General features: G+C 45.4%; 1 protein-coding gene across 11 annotated transcripts in view; it reads left to right on the plus strand.

The window, feature by feature from the left end:
• The window catches only part of fat1a (FAT atypical cadherin 1a), a 72641-nt gene that overhangs the window by 24871 nt on the left and 26204 nt on the right, over positions 1-21566 (plus strand). For 10 of the 11 annotated variants that reach the window (XR_003931664.1, XR_003931666.1, XR_003931667.1 and 7 more), the window contains exons 4-10: positions 5319-5380; positions 10749-11078; positions 11804-12020; positions 12620-12688; positions 13150-13289; positions 20385-20660; positions 20931-21141. Coding sequence is in view for 7 of the 11 variants with exons in the window: in XM_030094125.1 (XP_029949985.1) it covers positions 5319-5380; positions 10749-11078; positions 11804-12020; positions 12620-12688; positions 13150-13289; positions 20385-20660; positions 20931-21141 (1305 nt within the window). In the remaining 4 variants the exon portion in view is untranslated. The remainder of the gene's footprint in view (positions 1-5318; positions 5381-10748; positions 11079-11803; positions 12021-12619; positions 12689-13149; positions 13290-20384; positions 20661-20930; positions 21142-21566) is intronic. The other variant, XM_030094126.1, reaches the window with a different exon arrangement.

Here is a 21566-nt window from a genome sequence, read left to right on the forward strand (position 1 = left end):
TTGGGGAGTCTGTCACAACAGACTGCGTTATCATTACCGCCACTATTACAAGGAGGTCGAGGGAAGTAAACAAAAGCTTACCAGCGAAGCACAAGTGAGCAGATTAAACGATGTTCCCGGTGCCGTTCGTGGAAAAATCTCAGATGACGGAGATATAAAAGTGTACAGACAAAAAAAATTAACAGAACTAAGCTGCAATTAGGAAACAATCGGAAGCCAGCTTGTTTTTGTTTATCGCTGCTAAATTATTGCTTAAAGAAAGTTGGGATGTTCAATTCAACCTCGAGTCTTTTGAGATTTCTAATAAGCAGTTAAAAATAATTTTGTGAAGCAGATTAACTTTTGTGTAAGCATGCAAAATTAAAAAAAAACTAAAGTTATATTGTATCTGCAGAGCAATTATTACTGTAATTATAATAATTGTCATTGTGTGGAATTTTTCAAGACAATTCAGCTTGAAATCAACTTTCTTTGTTAATGGTACAGTCCACAGTTTGTACTTGCGGAGCACTGGTCTTAAATTTATAAATGGACTTGATCCCATTTTCGCTCCTCACAGAGGAATTGACAACATGACATTGCCTCTGGCTCTTCTCGCCGTCCGTGTGAAAGCATCCGCCAGCTTTCTCGTCACCTCTCGTGGCATTTCGGCCTTTTTTTGGGAGGGATTAACATGGGTCCTAAGTCCTTCCTGAAGGTCCGCGCCGCCTCCAGAAGTTTCATTCATTCGCTGCCATTAGCTTTCACAGGCGCTTGGCGTCTTCCCTGACGCGCCTTGCAGCTGTGAGGTGCTGAGATATCTGGATGTAAACAGCTTCCTAATGCGCTGCTTTTTACTCACGTATGAATATGTTTGTGCTCTGCTGGTTGTTAAAGTCCGTTCAAGTCATCCTACACAGACTTTTATACGACATCTTGAGCGTCTGAATAAAAGAGAATTGTCGCTTGTCTCTTGTTTTGCGCTTCCTCTTTGAAGTCGCAGTCCCTCATTAGAGCTCTTGCATTTTTTTGGGGTTGGCTCTGGATTTCAGTATTATCGTATCCCAGTTTGCGTTTCGTGAGCTCTGATGGCATCGACGAGCGGCGAAAACAGCGGCGTTGTTTTAGGCTCAAGTGGCCGACACTTAAATCACAGCGAAGCCGTGAATATTGATATAACTGTCTGGGGGTTGAGCGCCGTGTCTCAGTGTGAGAAACGCTCCAGTGTTCATTACCCCCCCCCCCCCCCCCCCACAAGAGAAAAATAGCAGGCGCTTAAATAATGAATGGTCAGAGCTCAGAGTCGGTTCATCAGCGGCGCTAAATATCTGGAGGACTTTGAAATATCCTGCCACTGCAGACGACGGCGCATTCCTGCTCGTCTGGAGTCACGGCTAAATGTGTGTCACAGAGATATGTTTGTGTCTCTCCGGAGCCCGGATCCGAACCACCCCGACGGCGTCCCGGACCTCTCTGACTCCCCCCCGGGCCTCCATTTTGGTAGCGGCGGCCGCTGCAGAGCTCAAGGCCGTGCTTGAGCGTGCCACCGCCGCTCGGCCGTTGTTTTTCCTCCCCCTCTCTCAAAACAGCATGGCTGTAATTACCGTCGGCCCGGGCCAGCCCACGCTTCAGGGCGGCTTTTTAGAATCTCAGACTTCGACTGTGGAGGGCTGACCAGTCATTTCGCAGAGCTTCAAGGTCGAGATCGCGAGTCTGAGGTACACACCTTTACTGACAGGAGCGGTCCTACGGCCAAGGGCCATCCCTTTCACGGCCTTGTAGGCTGGACTGAAATATGTAAAGTTTTCGGAGGGAAAAGAGGCTGTAATGAACTATTTTTTGACGGTGATATCAGTGCTTGGATTTTAGAGTGGGTGGTGAGTCCTGTGGTCCGAGACTCGGCGGCAAACTGGCAGCGTGTCAACACACGGACGGAACAAAAGCAAGCAAAAACACTTGAAGCCACAACAGAGCACGACTTGTAAAAAAAACAAACAAAAAAAAAAACAAAACCTTAACTCATCCACAGCAGAATTAGCATTTTGTCTCGTTCTTTTCTTGTCTGAAGCTGCTTTCAGGGCTCAACATGGGTTCTAGCTTCTCGCTTTAAAACAGGCTAAACTTAAAAAAAAAAAAAAAAGCAAGAAAAACTTGAAATTGAAGTTGCGGTTTAAGCTGTTTTAGAAGCACTGCCCTGAAGTGACCCGCCTGACCACTGCCCAGCTAAATTATTGATCAGTTTGCCAGCAGAAAAAAAAATACTCATTGAGTACTCTGGCATGCCGCTAATTGAGATAAAATATAAGAGTTTCTCTGGTCCATGCATTGCTTTCTTTGGCTTTTGGTACTTTAAATAAATATCCTTGGATTCTGGACTTGAGGCTGAACTGAAATATACATCTGAAGACTTCAAAAACACATTTGTCACTGTATAGACTATTTATGGAGTTCATATACAATATTAACTGGTCATTAGTGAGAACCTGAAGCGACTCAGAAGAAGTCTGTTGAAACTTTAATGATTTAATGATTAGATTGAAAATTGCAGTTATTTAGTAGCAGAACCTCACAAGTTCATGTAAAGGTCAGAGCACATCTGTGAGGAGTTTGCATGTTCTCCTCATCAGTGGAGCTTTTCTCTATATATATATATTAAGAGAGAATCTAATCTGACCTTCAGCACCCTTTCAATTCTTGGGGAGGAAAAAAAAAACCTGCCAGTGTCGTACATTCCTCTGCCATATGAATGCATATGAGCGTTTTCACCGCATGACTTGATTGAGTTTGAATAGATGAAAATCGGCCTAATCCTTCTCGCTGGAAGCAAGTGGAAGGATTCATCACATTACGATGATTGGAAAAGTTTGTCAGGCAATGTGTCCTCCGAGAAAAGAACTGCAGTCCAACAGACTGACTTCAAACCAAACTGTAAAATCTCATCATCGCTGCAGCTTTGGTGCAAAATAAAGTCCCGACTTGATATATTGAGTGGACGTAGCGAAGTTTGACGACTTATGTTGTTATTTTACTTCAGAAAGCTTATTAGTCGCCAACAATCTTGTCCAAATGTTGCAGTAGAACCCAAATAGTGCCAATCTTTGAACGTGTTCCTGTCTCATTAACCCATCTGCTGCTGCTGCAGCGTTGAGGTGTAAATTGTGTTTGTGAAGTGGGAGTTCCCTGCAAGGCGGAACTCAAACCAAATTTCTATTTTCCGCAGCGGGCGCGGGAGAAAGGCCAGCCGTTTAGCCATGTCATCGCTTTTCCTAATGTTGTGTTTGTGGCTGTATGAAAGCGCAGCATGGGGCAGTACATGGTGTACTTTACAAATGGTGTGTTTGTTGTGCTCGCTCGCTCCGTCCCGATTAGGCGGCCGATTTGTACAGAAGTCCTAAACGGAGACGCCGAGATCGGATTCGTGGCTAATGCGGTTATCTGTATTCTGCTGTACGGCGCGTGTTGGAGGGAAGACTTACTGAAACGCGGCACACAGGGGAGCTTAGAAACATTATCGTCCATCATCTCCGTCCTCACCCAGAGCACATGAATAATGAGTCAGCGTGTTCTGATGTGCTGCTGCACGACTGGTAAATTTGATATTACTGGAAATCAGTTGATTGAAGCAGCGTTCATTAGCTGCTGATTTAGAAAAACAAAGAAGTTACATCTTCCCGGTTTTTTTTTTTTTTTTCTTTTATTACTCCTCACCAAACATCAGCGGAGCAGCGTCTGCAGCTTTGCTTTAGATTAAACCTGAGAAGGATAGGTTAACAAACAGGGAGCAAAAGCGCCTTGCTCGTATGCTTGAGGCAGAATGGCTATTTTGGGCCCTGTAAGTTGTGGCCTGCTATTCTCGTTGCAGGGCATATGTGCCATTGATGGGTTTGGGTTACGGAAATCCTTTGCTTTATGCTAATCAGACGCAGCGTGGCGAGCAGACGGCCCTGGTGCGGTCGAGGCTGGCGTGGCTCCTCTGCACTCAGTGTCGCCGCAACGTTGCAATTACACTGGGAGTGAGAACAGAATGCTGCCTATAATGTTGCAGTGTAGCAATACCCTTCCTGCCCCTTAACCCCCGTTTTCATCTCCTTTTTTCGCTTGTTTGTGAATTCGATTGTGAGTTGGGCCGGCCGCAGCCTCCGAGCGCCAGCTCCATTTATTTTCATTTTCGTCAAAGTCGGGCTTAACAAAGTTCCCCGTGCGTAATCAATCAGCCCATTCTAAACTAGATAGACCTCAAAAGGTCTCTTGAAACGCTCGAGTGAGCGCCCGGCGATCTCCTCCTCTGAAAGTTTCTCATCCTGTGTTGCACAAAGTGCTCCGACCTGCAGGTGACGTCTGCCTGTCTGTTTATTCAGCTTGTGGGGAACCTAAAAGTAGGGTGTCAAGGCTGCGCTGCTGTTTGGCTTCTCTTTGCGGGGCTTTGTGATATTTTACGTATGTGAGGGAGGCTGTGTGGTAACGGGGTCAACCACAAACCAGGGAGACCACAGGGAAAGAGCCTTCCTGGAGATACACACTCTCCGCCGGTGGCTGGCTGATGACGTAACCGGCAGGGCGCAGAGCGCCACGCCAAACCGTTAGTTTCTGGATTGTTTGCGGTTGTTTCTTGTTTGTAGAGGAAGATTGTTTCTTTCAACAGACAAAAAAAGTAGGAACCATCCAACCCTCCATCCATTCATCCATCCGTCCGTCCATCCATCTGTCCAAACTAATCCCGCCAAAAAACTAAGACACTGGAATTACAGGCAAAATCTAAACAGTGATCCACTTCTCCATTTTTCTGCCAGGCAACATTTCTAACCACTGCACAGCTTGAGGACACTTCAGAGGTTGAAAAATAAACCATTGAGCACTCTCCAGACAAACAGTGGATGGAATAGACACACTGTGAACCCCCCCCACCCCAATTCACCGTTGATCAACATATTTTCATCTTTTTTTTCTTTACTTAGTGAGTGAAATATTCTGTCTAAGGCCTCGTTTATACAATGTTGTCATTTTATGTGATAGGAGCCACTAAAAACGCAGCTTTTTGAAAATGCTCTGAATGTGTAAACGGAGGAAAACACAACTTTTCTGAAACAATGCTCCTGCACTGCACGCCCATAAGTGAAGTTAAGCACATGCGCGCGTGTGTGTGTGTGTGTGTGTGTGTGTGTGTGTGTGTGTGTGTGTGTGTGTGTGTGTGTGTGATGCTATTACAGTGTCAACTTGTTTTACAGTCTGATGCTGATCTTCATGTGTGGATATCTCAGTTTGTTTTCTCAATATGTAAAAAAAAAAATCTATTTATTTTTCTACTTATTTTCAATGTTCTTCTTCTTTGTGTTCAACAGGTCTGGTTACGACCACTTCGAGGAGACTCGACAGAGAGCAGCAGGACGAGCACATTCTTGAGGTGAGCCCTTGGTGTAGACGGTCGTCTTTTATTTGTCTGAAAATTCATGACCAAAAGCTTGCAAGCTTCTCATATTCTGGTCTCAGGTTTCAAGAAAAGAAAAAGAAATCTGAAGCAGAGCTTTTCTGTGTCCGAGTTTCGGCATTTCCAACCGACTTTGGCGGCGTGCCACATGCTGCCGACAGAAGGAGTCTTCTTGCATGTGCAAGAAAGATCCTCTCAGAATAAATTCTCCTTGTGTTCACTTCCGGACGGGGTGGGGGGCGGGGAGAGGTGGGCGGCGTGTGGGAGATCCCAGTGACTGTTCCTTTGTTCTTTCCCACTGTTCCATCTCATGGATCGAGCAAGCTAGGACAGGAAACTGCTGTCAAACCGACGGGCCAACGTCTAAACTTGCGGGTTTTAATTGCGCCGGGGTGCTGTGCTCTCCTCCCTGCCTGTCTCCCTCGCTGCCCCCCCTTTTTTTTTTTCCACAGAGCCTGGATTGATAATAGCTGTTTTAATTGTGTTTCTGGTGGCGACGGGGAGCAGATTGAACGCCTTTTAATTATTGTTAGGAGTTACACAATTCAGCGATCTCTGGGCGACGGTTAATGCCGGTGCATCTGCTGCCAGAGCAGCGTCGTGTCTCATGTTCTGATTGTACTTTTCACTGCTCTAATTGCATTACAGGACCGGGAGTAAATGATCGTGATAAAAGTGGGGTTGTATCTCTTGAGGGAAATACATAATTGATGAGGGAAACTGGACGATGAAGACAAAATTTGTCGAATTTCCACAAAATTACAGGATACCAAAAGAAGCCGCCTTTGCTGAATTCATGAATTCATTTGTCTCCAAACACACATTTAATAACCACATTCAGAAAAGCACTTTAATGATAAGCCACAGCATGAAAGTGTTTTTTGTGTATTTATTTTGGGTGTAAAACTGGAGGGATGGTAACTTTTCACCTGCTGCAAAGTCGCTGTGTGAACACAGCTTTTAAAAAAGTGAAGCGCGAGGCCGACCACGGCAACTTAAAAGGTGTGTGTGTGTGTGTGCGTTGCTTACAGGTTATTGGGGATCCAGCCGGAAGTTCTTTATTGGCGGACCCTTAAAGCCTGCAGCTCGGTGCCCGAGTACAAGCAGAACAAATCGAGCTGAAGTCCAAAGCGGTGCTGAAGTGTTTTTGTGCCGCCTCGTTGTAGGAGAAGAAGTGAAACATGTGGGGCCATGTGGAACATGTGGAGCAATTAGGGTGGGGGCTGTGTCAGCATTGTTTGCACCAAATGCCAAGAAGAGGTGGAGGGAGCACTGGGGGTGGAGGGTGGAGGGGGGGGGGGGGGGGGGGGGGGGGGGCATTCAGCTTTTATGATGAGATGGATGGGGGTTGGTTGCTGTCGTGTGCCTGTGAGAGAAACGGAGAGAGAGAAAGAGAGCTCAGAGCAGGAAGGCAGTGGGGGGAATCTGAGAGAAGGCAAAGCCGCTGCTGATGGCCTGAGTGTGAGCTCCGGCGGCAGGATCAGAGGCCTCCGTCGGCGGAAGGAGGGGGGCTGGGTAAATAGCAGAAGTGGGACATGCCAGAACATGCTCAGGATCCAGGCCCGGGCCTTTAGGAAGGGCATTATAAAGGCAGAGGTGAATGGGCTATTTGTGTCTATTCCCTGAACCCTATCCCAGCATGCACTCTGGTCTTTTTACCATACCAGACGAAGCCCGGTTCACTTTTCCTGATTAATCTTGAAGACCGCAACAAATCGGCATCCATTTTTAGAGCCAAATAGGAATAATGGTGCACATATGCAGACACTTTCTCTCATCTTCACAGCCGCCTAATCACCGGGAGAGAGGTGGAACTCTCCTCCTGATCTGGTCCATCAGAGGGGGTCATGACGCTGCTAGCTCAGACGCACCGAGGATGTTGTTTCACTTTAAGGACCGATCGCAAATTACAAACCAAAGCAACAATTAAAGTTGATTTTTTTTTTTTTTTTTTTTTTCCTCAAGAGCTTGTGGCACGAAGCCATCCACTTGTTCTTTGTATTTGCTGGCACATTCATGCACGTTGCCGTGCAGACTCCACCCCGGGTGCCTGCTCTGCTGGGGAGGACTTCTTTTGGCCCCCCTGCTCCCTGCTGCTGTTCTCTTCATGTTTGGTGCCAGGTACTCCTCTGGATTCCTGTTTTCTTCTGCAGATAGTACCCACTCTGTTTAGCTGGTTGTCATGGCGATTCCTCAGGAAAGTACCATGACATTGCTTTCAATTCAAGCGCTCACAGGAACAGTGAAGCATAATACACCTCCTCAGTCCACCACCGCTTGGTTTTTTGCAGGTTGGCGTCTGCCAAGCAGTGCAGCGATGCTTTTTTTTTTTTTTTTTTTTTTTTTGCTATTTACTGGAGCACGATGACACAGCGATCACTTAAGACCCCATGAAAAGAAATATATTTCCCTACTTTTTATCACATGCTGACGGGCTAATTGATTATTCTCACAAATGTTTGTGTTAAAAAAGGCATGGAGACTGAATTTTTGGCATCGAATTTACTCAACATGTCTTCCAGAAAAATGGTGTTAAATGTCTAATGATTCATCCAGCCCTCGGGAGGCGAAGCACACTCACTGTACTTATGATAATACCAGCTTGAAATAAACGGATTATTTTTTGCTTTCATAGGGGTCATACACACTTTATTCTGCTCCTCATGTTATTGCAAATAACTGGAGACATGAGCTTATTGCTGAGTTTGAACTTGGCATTCAGAAACTGTGCTTGCAGCATTCCCGCTGATCACAACTTTGCAAGTTATAAAAAGGCGGAAAGATGCTCTTCACAAGAAATCAAAGCATTATGCCATGTTTTTGTGGATAAAAACTTTGCTGATTTATACCCACAGGTGAAAAGTGTGTACTAGTCATCAGATAGTCAGAAAAGACACACATTTTTCTAACAAATGGCAGATTCATCAGTGACTCTGAGCACTGTTGTCGAGTAAACAGAAACTCAAAATTAACAAAGGTTTTCTGTTTTCACTTTAAAATATTGTTCCAACGCATCCAGTCACACACTAATAACAGTTTGTATGATGGACAATTTGAATGCTTCATTTCAGTGCATGAAATGACTCCCACATAAGCAAAGTCTTTTTTTTGTGTGTTTGTGTGTGTGTGTGTGTGATATCAGATACTTAGCTGCAGCCAATTACCGCATGTGATAATAATGGAAATCTCAATTACACGGCACAGTGCAGCCATCAACAAATCATTCTTTGGAGAGGCCTTCACATTCAGGTTTGTTGTCATCTCATTTCATTAATTCTGCTCACGTGATCGACATAACAGCTGCAGACACGGCGAGGAAAACAAAAACACTTTACTCTGGTAATTGAAACTAGGGTACCAAATGGCGAGTGCCTGGCCCCGGACTCCTGACTGTTTTAAGTGAAGTGCTTAGCAGATGGTTTTAAATGACTCTGACATTTGTTCTGCCCTTCTACGGTATTTTGCTAAAGGATGCTCTGATTTCTGCCGGCGCTCAGACGTTCAACCCCGTGGGCTTCTTATTCTGGGCCGCAATAAAGAAAAAATAAAAAAAATTGTTTGTTTAGGTCAAGCTGTGGTTCTCTGCTTTCCATTAAGCTCCTCTGCCTCTGCGCTCCAATGTCCAAAGTCACATTTATGTGCTAAATTTGTGGCGGAAATAAAAATCCTTTGTGGGCCACCAGCAACACTTGAAGCCACGACTTAAATTAAGGCACCATTAATGATGCAGTTGCTCAACACCGTCTTTTATACCGAGGACTTCTGGGGCTTTAAAGAAAAGCCGGTGGCCTTTTGTTTATGGCATTAAGTCTTTATGTTTATTAGCAGTTCAAAATCTGTGTGTGTGCAGGCCTGACACGGAGCAGCGGAGTCGGTGCAGCTGCTGAATAGGAGCTGCTAATTAAAAATAATTAGCTGTGCTGAGTTATTCATATCTCAGCCGTACAAGCTATTGCTATTGTTATCACAGGCAAACATGAAGACTTGCTTCGTCTTCAGATCAAGAACATTTTAGAGATTACACAAATTATGCTCTCACATTTGCCAACTGTGGAAGGACACCGAATTCACAATTTCAAACGCGGAATAAGAAGCTGCGATCTCAGTAAAACGTTTAAAAAGACAGGTTACAGGGAAAGAGCGGCGACTCTATTTCAGGGCTGTTTAGGCGTCAGACGGCTCAGGTCCCTCCTAATGGAGGCTGAAGCTGTAAAAAAGCAGCATAATGTCTTTTTTTAATGAAACCTAAGATCAACCACCCACAAATGTTGAACACATCATGCATTCATTTAAACATTGATGCTATTGTAAACAGTATTCGCTTTAAGTATCCTGCCTTCACCCATTGTTAGAAGCCCTTGTCCTCAATTGAGGAAGTTATAAAAGGATGGAAGATTCTTTTTCTTGTTCCAATATAATTGAATTCCTCTCATTCTCCTATCGCTGTCTGCCAGTTGCTCGTTTCTACATGATCTACATTTGTGGTTCCCAGCCTGGGATCTGAGACCTCTTTTCGGCGGGCGCCAGAGATCACAGGGCGACTCGGGCTTCGCCGGCTGTAATCTAAAACCGACCTGAAAAAAAAGCTTCTGTTGGCTTGTTTTTTTTGAAAGATCTCAATGTTGTATTAATGCCGAGGATGTGTGTCCTTGTGCTTGACTTCACTTAGTGTTTTCAAAATAAAAGAATTAAAAAGGAGCCCATGGCTTTTCTTAAAGAATTCACACTCAGGAAGGTTGGGAATTCATGTCACAAAAACAATATATTTAGGCTTCCATGGGAAAGTCAAGGATTTGCTTTAGTTCCTCAGGCTGATCTTCCTTTTGTTTCTCCAATAAATGTCCGTGTTGCGGAATAAACAGCCTCTTAACTTTACTTTATGAACGCTTGGTTTGGGTGTCAGACGTCTGCCTCTGTTGCACATTTGCTTTATAAGTGAAAAATGTGTTTTGGAAAAGACCCTTGACAGCAAATCAAAGAGGGAACTGCTTTTAATATTTTTCTTCTTCGAGTTAGCTGAATGGAAAAGGAGACATAATGAAACGACGAAGGAGTAAAACATGCTTCCCTTTTTTCCCTTCTTTGATTTTTTTCTTTCTTCCTTTGGCTTGATGGATTTTTAAGTGGTTTGATGTTTACAAATCCCTGCAATAGCGGTTCTTAATGTTCAGTTACTTTGCTGACATTATTCACTGCCTCCAGTTCCCAATCTTTCAACCCCAAAGAAATCAAGTGGAAATGATGATCGTCAATTTCAGATTTTTTTGCTTAGTATTTCCTCGTTTGTTCGCAGCCGTCGGTTTTTCATGTCGATTTCACTGAAGTCTTTATTCTTTCTCCGCAGATCACCATCACTGACCAAGGCGTTCCTCCCAAATCCACCACGGTCCGCGTCATCGTCCAGGTCCTGGACGAGAACGACAACCGGCCGCTGTTCCTGGAGAAGATCTACAAGATCCAGCTCCCGGAGCGCGAGAGGCCAGAGAGGGAGCGGGCGGCCAAGAGAGACCCGGTGTATCGCGTGATCGCATCGGACCGCGACGAGGGACCCAATGCCGAGATCTCCTACAGCATCGAGGAGGGAGACGAGCAGGGGAAGTTCTTCATCGAGCCCAAGACAGGCCTGGTGTCGTCCAAGAAGTTCTCCTCCGCGGGAGAATACGACATCTTGACTGTGAGTATTTAACTCTGCTGTCACGCTCCTCACGATGTCAGCTGTTTAAAATGTTACAAAATATAGTGATCGGCTCAAGACTAATAGTTTTAAATGTATTATTTGCAAACACAAGCCAAAAATGTCCAATTAGGACTAAGAGTGTTAAATGATGGGTTAAATTTCCTTCATTAGTGGAAAAAATGAAGGATAAGAAGAAGAAGAGACATTTGTGGAGCATTGACTTTGTTTCCTTCCTTGGATCTCAGGATTCCTGGGAAATAGATGTGCGAAAGTCTGTGAAAATAAATATTGTCTGTCATTCACCCACCTGTGAGGCAAGAGATAGGAAATGCAAATCTCTGCACAGCTGGCAGGAAAAACCACCGTGATCTATTCCTTGGTGATGCCTAACGCTCATTTTATTGAGTTGAGCGAGGTGCAGATTCCTTTTTGTCCGTGGCTGTGTTTTCCAAAGCCGTGTTTCCTGCCACAAGAAGCCACGGCACGCCACAGTTTACAGTACAGAACGCCGAAGTCCTCACAAAGAGGATGAGTCACAAAGAGCCTCACACAAAAGGTGTTTTGTTATCCCGGATCCCTGCCAGCGCCGACTGCTCCAGAGCACGGAAATGCCTTCACGGTTTACTTTTTGAAGAGTTTCGGGGAGTTGAATTCTGACAGAGCTCCGTACAGTGAACTCACATGTGGCCTAAGAAAAGACTGTGCTTCCCCGCCTCGCGCAGATAAAAGCCGTCGACAACGGACGCCCCCAGAAATCCTCCACCTGCCGCCTCCACATCGAGTGGATCAACAAGCCGGAAGTGCCGACCGACGCGGCGCCGCTGCTCTTCGAGGAGTCCCCCTTCGCCTTCTCGGTGATGGAGAGCGACCCGGTGGCGCACATGGTGGGCGTCGTCGCCACCGAGTCCTCGGACGTCCCCGTGTGGTTTGAAATCACAGGTACCGCCTCTTTTTACGTGCGTGTTTGCTGTCGTGTGCTCAGTGCTTCTTTACGAGTAGAAAAACTTACTAACAGAGGGCGTGTGCGTGTGCAGTCATAACTGACGGAAGAGCGCCATAAAAATTAATAAGTAGAATAAGTAGTGGATGTTTTCTTCTGCTTCGAATCACACGTCTTATTAGAGAACTGTTGGTTTTAAATGTTTTTATCCAGCTTTTATCCAGTTTGCATCTGAAATCACTGAATTGTATCTTGAATTTCTTTAGAAAAAATAAATTCAAAGGAATCCTTAGTCTAGTTTTATTGTGTGATGCATAGATACCTACTCATTTCCATATGATTTTTAATTAGCAATCAGTATTTTCCTGAGTTGAAGCATCGTTTTGATAATTACGGCAGACGCCGTGAGCACGAGAGGATTAGAAAATACCACTTTCAGTACTGCTCGCCTCTTCTCCCTTTTTTTCCTCCCAGCCTGCCTTCCCTCTAATCAACGTCTGACTGACACTTCTCTTCTCTTCTCTCCTCCTTCTCTGTGCTCTCTCGCTGCTTTCCTCTCTTCCTCTGGAATGTTCTGTTTGGTTGGATTTTTTGCCAGACGGCATAGAGGATTCTGAGATGTTTTACATCCTTCAGATGGCTTGTGACCACAACTGTACAGCAGAAGGTAGCTGCTGGGATCTCTTAATGGGCTGCGCTGTATTAAGAGATCGTCCCACGTTGTCTGTTGGCTGTGGTTGACTTGTGCTTGTGTTGTGCCTCGGGATTGATGTTGTGCCACATTCTCCTCCCACCCCCCCACCGTAAACTCCTGACCTGTTTAGACAGAAAAACCTTCATCTCTTCATTTTATAATTTGAAGTCAGACCCACTTTCAACAGGCTTCAGATCTGTTCTATACTTTAAAACATGCTGGTGATTTGGGTTATAACTGCATGAAACAGCAATAAGGTGAAAAATGATGAGAGAGATAATGAAACCATACTGTCAGTGTGTCTGTCTTTATTATGTGTTCATCCCATGTAGTGTCTGTGTGAGTTTACTACACTAAGAAACGATCTGCTTCTAATTTCTCCTTCTCTCCTTGTTTGTTTTGAAACAAAAAAAACAAAACAAACAATTCCACAGGTGGAAATTATGACAGCCGTTTTGACGTGGGCAAGGCCAGCGGAACCTTGATCGTGGCGCGGCCCCTGAACGCCGAGCAGAAATCAAATTACAACCTGACGGTGGAGGCAACAGACGGGACGCGAACTGTCAGCACCCAGGTAATTGAAACGCTAATGAAACGGTCCGGAGGCTGACGAGGCGGGAGGGAGCGGCGGCGCTAACGGGGAGGGGGGTAATGACTGAAGCGGCGGCCGGGCCGCTCTGTTTGTTTGAGCGCGTTTGACGTCGCGCGGCCGTCGCCGTTCGAACTGACGGCGGAGAAAATGACACTTGATAGGTTTGAGTCTCATTACAACACGAGCGACACGACCTGACTCCTAACTGCGCCGTGATGCTTTCAAGCAGCTGCACCACACAATAATAGGAGATGAAATTACGCTCAGAGGGCACCGGTTGATCTGATGTCGGCTTACCTTTAAACATTCACTTATCAGTTTAACATATACAGACGGAGATGTTTGGCATTTGAGGTTTTTTTTTTTTTACCTGTCAAGCCATAAAAAGTGCACTTTCCAAAGATCACTGACGTCTCATATTTAACCTTTTAAAATGACTTGATGGGATTCTGCCTGGCTTGTGTTTGGGAATATTGATCACCTCAGCTACTGTGGATTTTTAAAGTGTTTGTTTCTATTGAGCTTCAGGACCCTCCGACCCTTCAGCCACTCACACTGAACTTTCTTACTCTCTGAAAGACCAGGCGTTTCCCAGCATCATCTGTCTTCCCGATTTATCAGCTGAGTGAGACAGATGTGCCACAGATGTCGTTTGACTATACAGACTGCTGTTTTGAAAGTGATGGAAATGTTTGCGGTAGTTCAGGTGTCATGGCGCTTCAGCCGAGCTCTCCTCAACGCTATCATTCACAGTAATCAGCACCGTATGCAGCGCATGTGGCAAACTGCACATTACAGCTGAGCTCAGCGGCGAGCCGCGTCTCCAGGTTAAGCTGCTCGCCAGTCAGTCGAGCGCATCACCCACATTATTGAAGGGTCAACAATAGGATGATTTGGTAAGATGTGCAAATTAACCGTCTGTATGACTTGTTGCAGGAGCTTGATTTTCATGCAATCTGACATCTGATGGAGTACAATGATTAAATATCGCACAAACTTCACACGGTTTTGGATTAACAACATGAAAAGCTCCTCATAGTGAGATCCAGCATGTTAAGATATGAGTAGTAAAGTAGTGCCTGATTAGATTCAGACTCGTACGCCCCTTTGCTTCATGTTAAGTAGTACTCCATCACAATAATATATGGAGAAGAAAAAAAAAAAACTTGGAAGCCTCAGAAGTTTTCACTGTGAAAAGTGAAATACGTATTCAGTACATTCAAATGAATATCAGCTTTTGATGCCCCTATATCTTTTTCATGAGGGGGTGAAGCATGCTGGGAAACTGCCAACGCACGTCTCTGCAGCTGTGCTGCAGCTGAATCGGTTTCCTCACTTTTTCTGTGAGTGCGGCGATTAAATGGATCGAATCCGATGTTCCTGCTTTGGTCAACACGTCTCCGTCGTTGACACTTGATGGAGTTTATATTAATGGTATCAGTATATTAATAACCTCATTCCCGCTCATTAACATTTTATTCGTTTTAGGTCCTTTATGATGAAGCAAACATACTGTACCCGTAGATTCATACATAAAGTGTAAAAATGTAAGAGTGCAGCGAACCCTCTGATCTACCTGATGGGAGTAAGCAAATCATTGCATCCCTGAGAAGGACCGAGGAGAGACCGCTTCCTTTATCACTGTAAGAAAGAATAACATTTGCCTAAACTGTGTACTCAAACCATCATGCGGGTAAGCAGCTGTCTCCCTCCTCAGCTGAGCTCTGGGAATCTTCCATTGTCTCATTTCTGATGCCAAGCTGTTGTGATGATGGTGCTGTCTAGCCAAGGTTTTTTTTTTTTTTTTTATAAGTATGCATTCTGCCCTCCTCCCCTGCGCCGCTCCGTCTCTGTGAACATGTGAACCCTCTCCTGCTTTTCCCAGAGAGAAACACACCGGCTTGGCCTTTTCTGAATGAGCTGAATAACTAATAAATATTGAATAGATAATGTTGCACCCAGGCAGCTGAACCGCTCTGACGGAGGCTTTTTAAGTATGCGAGCGAGATGGTCATGCCTTGTCGATGAGATTTTTGAAGGTTTTTACATGGTCGTTTGGATCATGCAGGATGGCCCACATTCAAAATGTTTTGTCCTTTGTCCTCAAAGAGAAGCTTCAGAGAACTGTAGCTGGAAAAGAATCTATTTGTTGTCACTCCGTATGAATAAAGCCTTTCATCATCTGGCTGCTGTGCTCCACTGAGCCTTGGATGAAGTGCTGCCTTCGCTGGCATTTCGCTGCTCATCCGCGGAAGCAGCACGTCCTTTAGTTTAGTGCAGAGCCTCCAAAAAAAAAAAAAAAAAAAAAACGCCTCACAGTTCCTATTTTCTCACTCATGAAGGAATTTTTTTTTTCTCCTCCCTCCCTTTAAAGCACTTTCTTAAAAGCCTTGGCAACAGACACTTATTTAAAAGCCTCTCAGCAATATGGCATGCAGTGACATTTTAAGTCACATTAATCACATTCAAAGGTTAACCCATTCAAAAGGTCTGATTCGCGGAGTTCGCTTGATTTTTCTGTGGGACCATCTGTATGAGCGCAGCGCGGGAGATCGTCCCAGCTCCGTGTGGAAAAAAGTGTTCCATATAATTGTGTTACGCCCCAAAGAAAGTGAACAACTCAGGAAATGACATGTGACAGTTTTCTGGAAGGGTGTTGGAAAAGTAGTTATCTCCTCTAGTGCGTTTACATCAGATGACCAGAGAATCGCAAAGCCGTTTGACTGCAGCAGCAGCAGCAGAGTCTTTCCGGACTCCTGCAGCTGTTTAATGCGGATGATTTTGTTCGTATCGTTGAAGCTGTGACTGATCTGCCCTTTTGGCGGATGAGTGCCAGTGCATATGATACTGTACGCTCAGCTGACCACTGCAGGTCAGCTGTATTCTGCAGAGCGAGTGGATTTACCCAATCTGTATGCTCACGTTGCAATGTAGGCCAGCTGCTTGGGATGCACCGACAGCCCAACGGTGACTGGCGGACAAAAGCTTCTGCAGAGACGCTTACAAAAAAAAAAAAAAAAAAAAAAGATTGGGTACTTGAACTGAAAGCGAGCTGGTATATTCTTGATGGGAGAGGAAAAAAATACCCAGAAGGAGCATGTGTTACTTGTAGGCTTGACGAATCATATAGTATTCATTGGTTGGACTTGGTTTTATTTTCGGATCGAACCTTAAATGTCCCCAGAATTTGGAGCGCGGTGCCTCTCGACACATTTCAGCACTGGTGCTGTTTTGGCTACAAGCTTGTTTATTCGATAACATAGCACTGAGTGTATTTGCTCTGCTGGCAGGAGGCTTAGCAGAGACTGTCAACTCACCTCCCGCTGGGAGATGCAGGTTTTTATAGCCGCTTTGTGACGGCGTCGAAGGGTTTTAAAAGTATGTGTTAAATAACACTGAAATATATTGGTATATATATTTGATGGGAGTGGAACTAACTTGTCAGTCTGTTGTGTTTCTCAGTGCGGATCAGTACCTTGAAAGCAACCAGGTAATCCACCTGATTTTACAACACGTGGAATAAACTCTGAAATATTCCTGAAGCACAAAATTTAAATCTGTAAATGTGAAAGTCAGCACGTTGTCGCTGAGTAATCCGTTTTTGAGTCTCAGTCACATCTAATGAATCCAAAGACTTCAATACAAACACACACGCTAATGAGGTGTTAACTGTTTCTCATTGCGGAGGATTTCTTTTTCATCTTGGGAGACAGCGCGCCGTTTACTGTAAGAGAACTCGTGCAAATCTTTACTGCTAATTCGAATTTACACACACACACTCATGCACACACATGCGCGCTCTCTTTGTGCACCTCGTGGAAGCTCGAAGTTGGGCTTATCTATTCCACAAATCAAAGTCATGTGGAAGCTGTGCTGCCAGACGGGCTGGCCTATTTTCTCTCTCCAAGGAATGCATTTTTCCCTTCTTTTGTTCTCTCTTTCTCTTTATCCCCTCTTTGTCTTTCTTTCTGAGATTCTTCCTCTCATTTTTTTTTTTTTTTTTTTTTTTTTTTTAGTAAAGGAAAAGAATTCCACATTTTGGGTCCAGCTTGCAGAGAAGATGATTGTCCTGTTTGGGTAGAATTAAGTGCAAACAAGAGTGCTGGACCTCTGTGGCGAGTGGCCAGTGCTAATCCTGTTTTGGGAACATGCTGGAGGCTCTGGATGCCAGTGCCCTCCCTTTGCCCAAAACCTGCCACCTGGCGGGGGGGCTTCCTCGCCCACACATGGCACAGGAGGACAATGAGCACAACCAAAGTCCCCTCTGGAAGCCACATGAAAGGTCTTTCTTTGTTCAAAGCATGCTCCTTTTTTTGCTCTAACTTTCAAGTTAAAATGAAAAAATGTCGAGCTGGGAGTTCGAGCTGACTTCTGGTTCAGCCCACCAGGGGCCGCAGCGGCGGTATCAGCGAGGAGGGTGTAGTTCTGTGGAGAACAGTCGGCCAACTCTTGTGTCGCCCGCTCTCCGTCTGACCGTTGTAGTTCTGCGAAGGCGTCTCTGAAGGATCAGCTGATGGAGACGAGGGGTGCCGCATTCCAGCCCGGGCACCTCATAGCCAGGAGCCGCGCCAACGAGGCAGCCTCGGCTCGCAGCCCGGCCCCCCCCCCCCCCTCCCCTCCTTCAGCTATATGACATCCTCCTTTGGCTGTGCAGAACTACCTCAAGCTGTTCTGCTCACAATCTGTTCCCGGTCTCCCGTTTCTCGTGTTATCTCAGTTCACAACACAAAGGCTCTCTTCATGCCTCCTTCACAGGTTCAGTTTATTCCCTCAAACTTGCACGTTTTGTTTTGGTATCAAAGCTGCCTGTTGTATCGGGGGCTTTTTCTCTCCTGAACCTTGTCTCTTTGCAGGGGTACTCTTCTCAGTCGCGTCTTTGGTTTGTGTATATCTTTTGATTTTCACAAACAAGTTATGTTTTCTAAATTTGACCATTTCCCTTAGCTTTTTTTTTTTCCCTGTCATTTGTCTCTCTCGCTCTCATCTCACCCTCACAGCACGGTTTTTTTTTCTCCCTTCCCTTTAGTATCTCCATCTGTCACGTCTGTGTCTCAGTCCAAGTCTTGTTTCTGCTCAGCATTCCCAGAGGAAACTATATACAAAAGAACACAGACTTTTCCTCCACACCAGCTTTTCTGCTGCCGTCAGCCTGTATCATGCAGCTTTGTGATGTTTGGGGTAAAGTTCCTTTGAAGTGTGGAGCCTCCTTGCAAAAAAAAAAAAAAAAAAAAAAAAAAAAGGAACGGCAAGTTTGCATTTGGGTCTGTGGCAGCGGTGGTGGTGTGAAAGGAGCATTGTGTGCTTTTTAAAGCAAATGAAATGCTACATTGTGGCTCGATGTAAACGTGAGTGACCAGGCTCCGTTCCCCTTTGCTTCTTGACGGCGGTATCGGCTCCCGCCACCTTACTCACTATTCACGAGATGTGTTATCTGACGCGGGCCAGATTGAGACACATTGGGCTGCCTGTGTGTGTCGATGTATGTGTGGAAAGGTGCATTTTGCGAGCCTTTCCTGATGTGTGTGTGTATGTGTGTGTGTGTGTTTGTGTGAGGACGGGTGGGGGCACGCATGTGTATCTGAGTGTGTAAAGAGGTGAATTGTGAGACATCACAGACCTGCTGGTATAGAATGTCTGGCATGACATGAGAAGACTTGCTTGGACGGAGATGGATTGTCACGTCGCCGAGGCTCTTCTGGGTTTGTCACATTAGACATGCATTTATTTTACATTAAGCCCCGATTAGCGGTGTGACATGCGTTGCTCAGGACACAATGCTCGCGGAAACCTGCCAGATCGCAGCACGGACAGTCAGTACGCGGCCTGATGCCCCCCCCGTAAGATGACATCTGTGAGCCTCAGCAGCTTTGCCAAAATCACAGCACACAGCAGATTGTAAATGTTATCAGTCCTGTCAGGTTGAGTCTATATTTGTCCCTGCTATAGGCTCATCGTGCTCAACAAACAGCATTACGGCCGAAACAACAGCGAGCCGTTGTTTTGACCAGAGATGTGACGAAACCCGGCCGGCTACTGAGCCATCACCTGGTCAGAGCTTTTTGTGGCTGCGGCCCCCCTTCAGCCCTCACGCTCCCAGCAGCTCGGTTTCCTGGGTTTCCTTACGGGACATCACCCCCTGGTGTCTGGTATGCAGGTGTCTAATCTGGGCTGATCCCTTTGTTCCCCATGTTTGGCAACGGTAGAAGCCCCTCGCTGCTCTGGGAAGCAGAGATGGCATTCCAGCAGCTCTCCATAATCCTCTGTCGGAAGTCCAGTAGACGAGTGGCTGGTGTTGATAAAACACGCTCCCAGTGGCATTTTTACAGTTTGGGGATGTTCGACTTGTCGTTTTGTGTATGTGGGTTGAAAAAAAGAAAAAAAAGTTCACTTTCTTGCTGTGCAAAGCAAAAAGTGTATTGGTGTGGAAAAGTGTTTGCAAACAGCAACACTAAAATATGTGTCGCCAACCTGCTATAAGACATCAGTCACCTCTCTGAGTCTGACAAATTGGAAGATTTTGTCTTGTACTTTGAATTGCAGGCGCTCTTGGTGTAGCCCCCCTGCTCATGCCTGTAGCTCAGAATTTCTTTGATGCTTTGTGGTTATTCAGCATTGATTTCTTGTTTTCACATTCAGCAGTGTCGTGGGGCCATTTAGTTAAGTCATATGTATTGATCTTGACTGTGGTAAGGCAGTGCTGCTTGTTGTAGAGCTCAAGAAGTGGTCTGGTGTGCCTGTGTGTGTGTGTGTGCGTGTTTTGATATATCATTATCATGCTTAAAGCCACTGATTTGATGTGTTCACAGTCATTCAGTTCTATATTGAGCATTAAATGGGTCTAATGGGGGACTTCAAGAAAAAGGGATAGCCATTTTTCAAACTGAATTGATTGCAAACATCATACAATTCTGAAAAATTCCTCCAGTGAAAAGCTGTGTAATGTCCAAACTGTGCATAAAGACTGACTGATTATTTCAAATGTAGTACATCTATGTAGGTCTTATATTTAAGTTCAGATTAACTACATGGGATTCAGAATTTTAATATTCTGTCTGCATATTTCGCGTCCTCATCCAGGTGCTGATCAGAGTCATCGACACCAACAACCACCGGCCGCAGTTCTCCCAGCAAGTGTACATGGTGAACGTCCCCGAGGACAAACCGGCGGGGTCCGAGGTCCTGCAGATCAACGCGGTGGACAGGGACGAGAAGAACAAGCTGACCTTCACGCTCCTGAGCAGCACGGATCCCTTCAGCCTCAGGAAGTTCCGTCTGGACCCCGGAACCGGCATCCTCTACACCACGGAGCGGCTGGATCACGAGACGATGCACCGCCACGTCCTCACTGTCATGGTAACGCTCGCGTGAACGCAAACAAAGAAGCAGTTCTTCGATAGATTCTCAGAAGCTTATAAATAGTGCCCATTAGGAGCTATTTGTTTGCTATTTTTAAAAAAAGAAATTCCCATGGAATTAAGATAAGCCTGTTTGTTTCTCTGCTTTTTAAAATATGAATAGTTTTCTGTTGAATTATGCCACTCTGGAGGAATGAATTATCCCTGGAGGGACCCTCATGCTGCCGCTGTGTTTTTCTCCCTTTCTTCATTATTTTCTTATTTTCAGGTTCGAGACCAGGACATTCCAGTGAAGAGGAACCTTGTGCGTGTTATTGTGGATGTGGATGACACCAATGACAACGCGCCCTGGTTCATAGGCACGCCGTACTCCGGCCGCGTGTTCGAGTCCGCCGCGATCGGCTCTGCTGTTCTTCAAGTGACGGCTCTGGACAAGGACAAGGGCTCCAACGCAGAGGTCATCTACAGCATTGAATCAGGTAAATGAACGCCTAGCTTCGTGTGGCTCTTGGTTGAAGCCACTATTTCCACTAATCGTGAAAGCAGAAGGCTTTCTTTGTAACATAAAGCTCATAGAAAATGTGTGAGTCATTGGTGCCGCTGCCCACTGGGTCTTCATGAATGAAATACTTGACTGAGGAGTTGGAGAATATTGATGACTTTGTTTAGAGGGATCTGAAAATATGTGAGGGATGCAGAGTTTGCTGTCAGATTTTCCCACGATGGTTTCCTCACACAATAAGTCGTTGTCTCATGAAAAGAAACATGCAGTTACATCTTAGTTTGGACGTAACCATTTTTGAAATAGCAGAGATGAGCTAATGCGACTGAATTGTCGTTGGCTTTGTTTCTTGCCAATCTTGGATTTATGATGTCTGCTTTAGTCAATTTCCCTGGTTTTAGC

Source organism: Salarias fasciatus, chromosome 6 (assembly GCF_902148845.1).
Source record: "Salarias fasciatus chromosome 6, fSalaFa1.1, whole genome shotgun sequence".
Lineage (NCBI taxonomy): Eukaryota > Metazoa > Chordata > Actinopteri > Blenniiformes > Blenniidae > Salarias > Salarias fasciatus.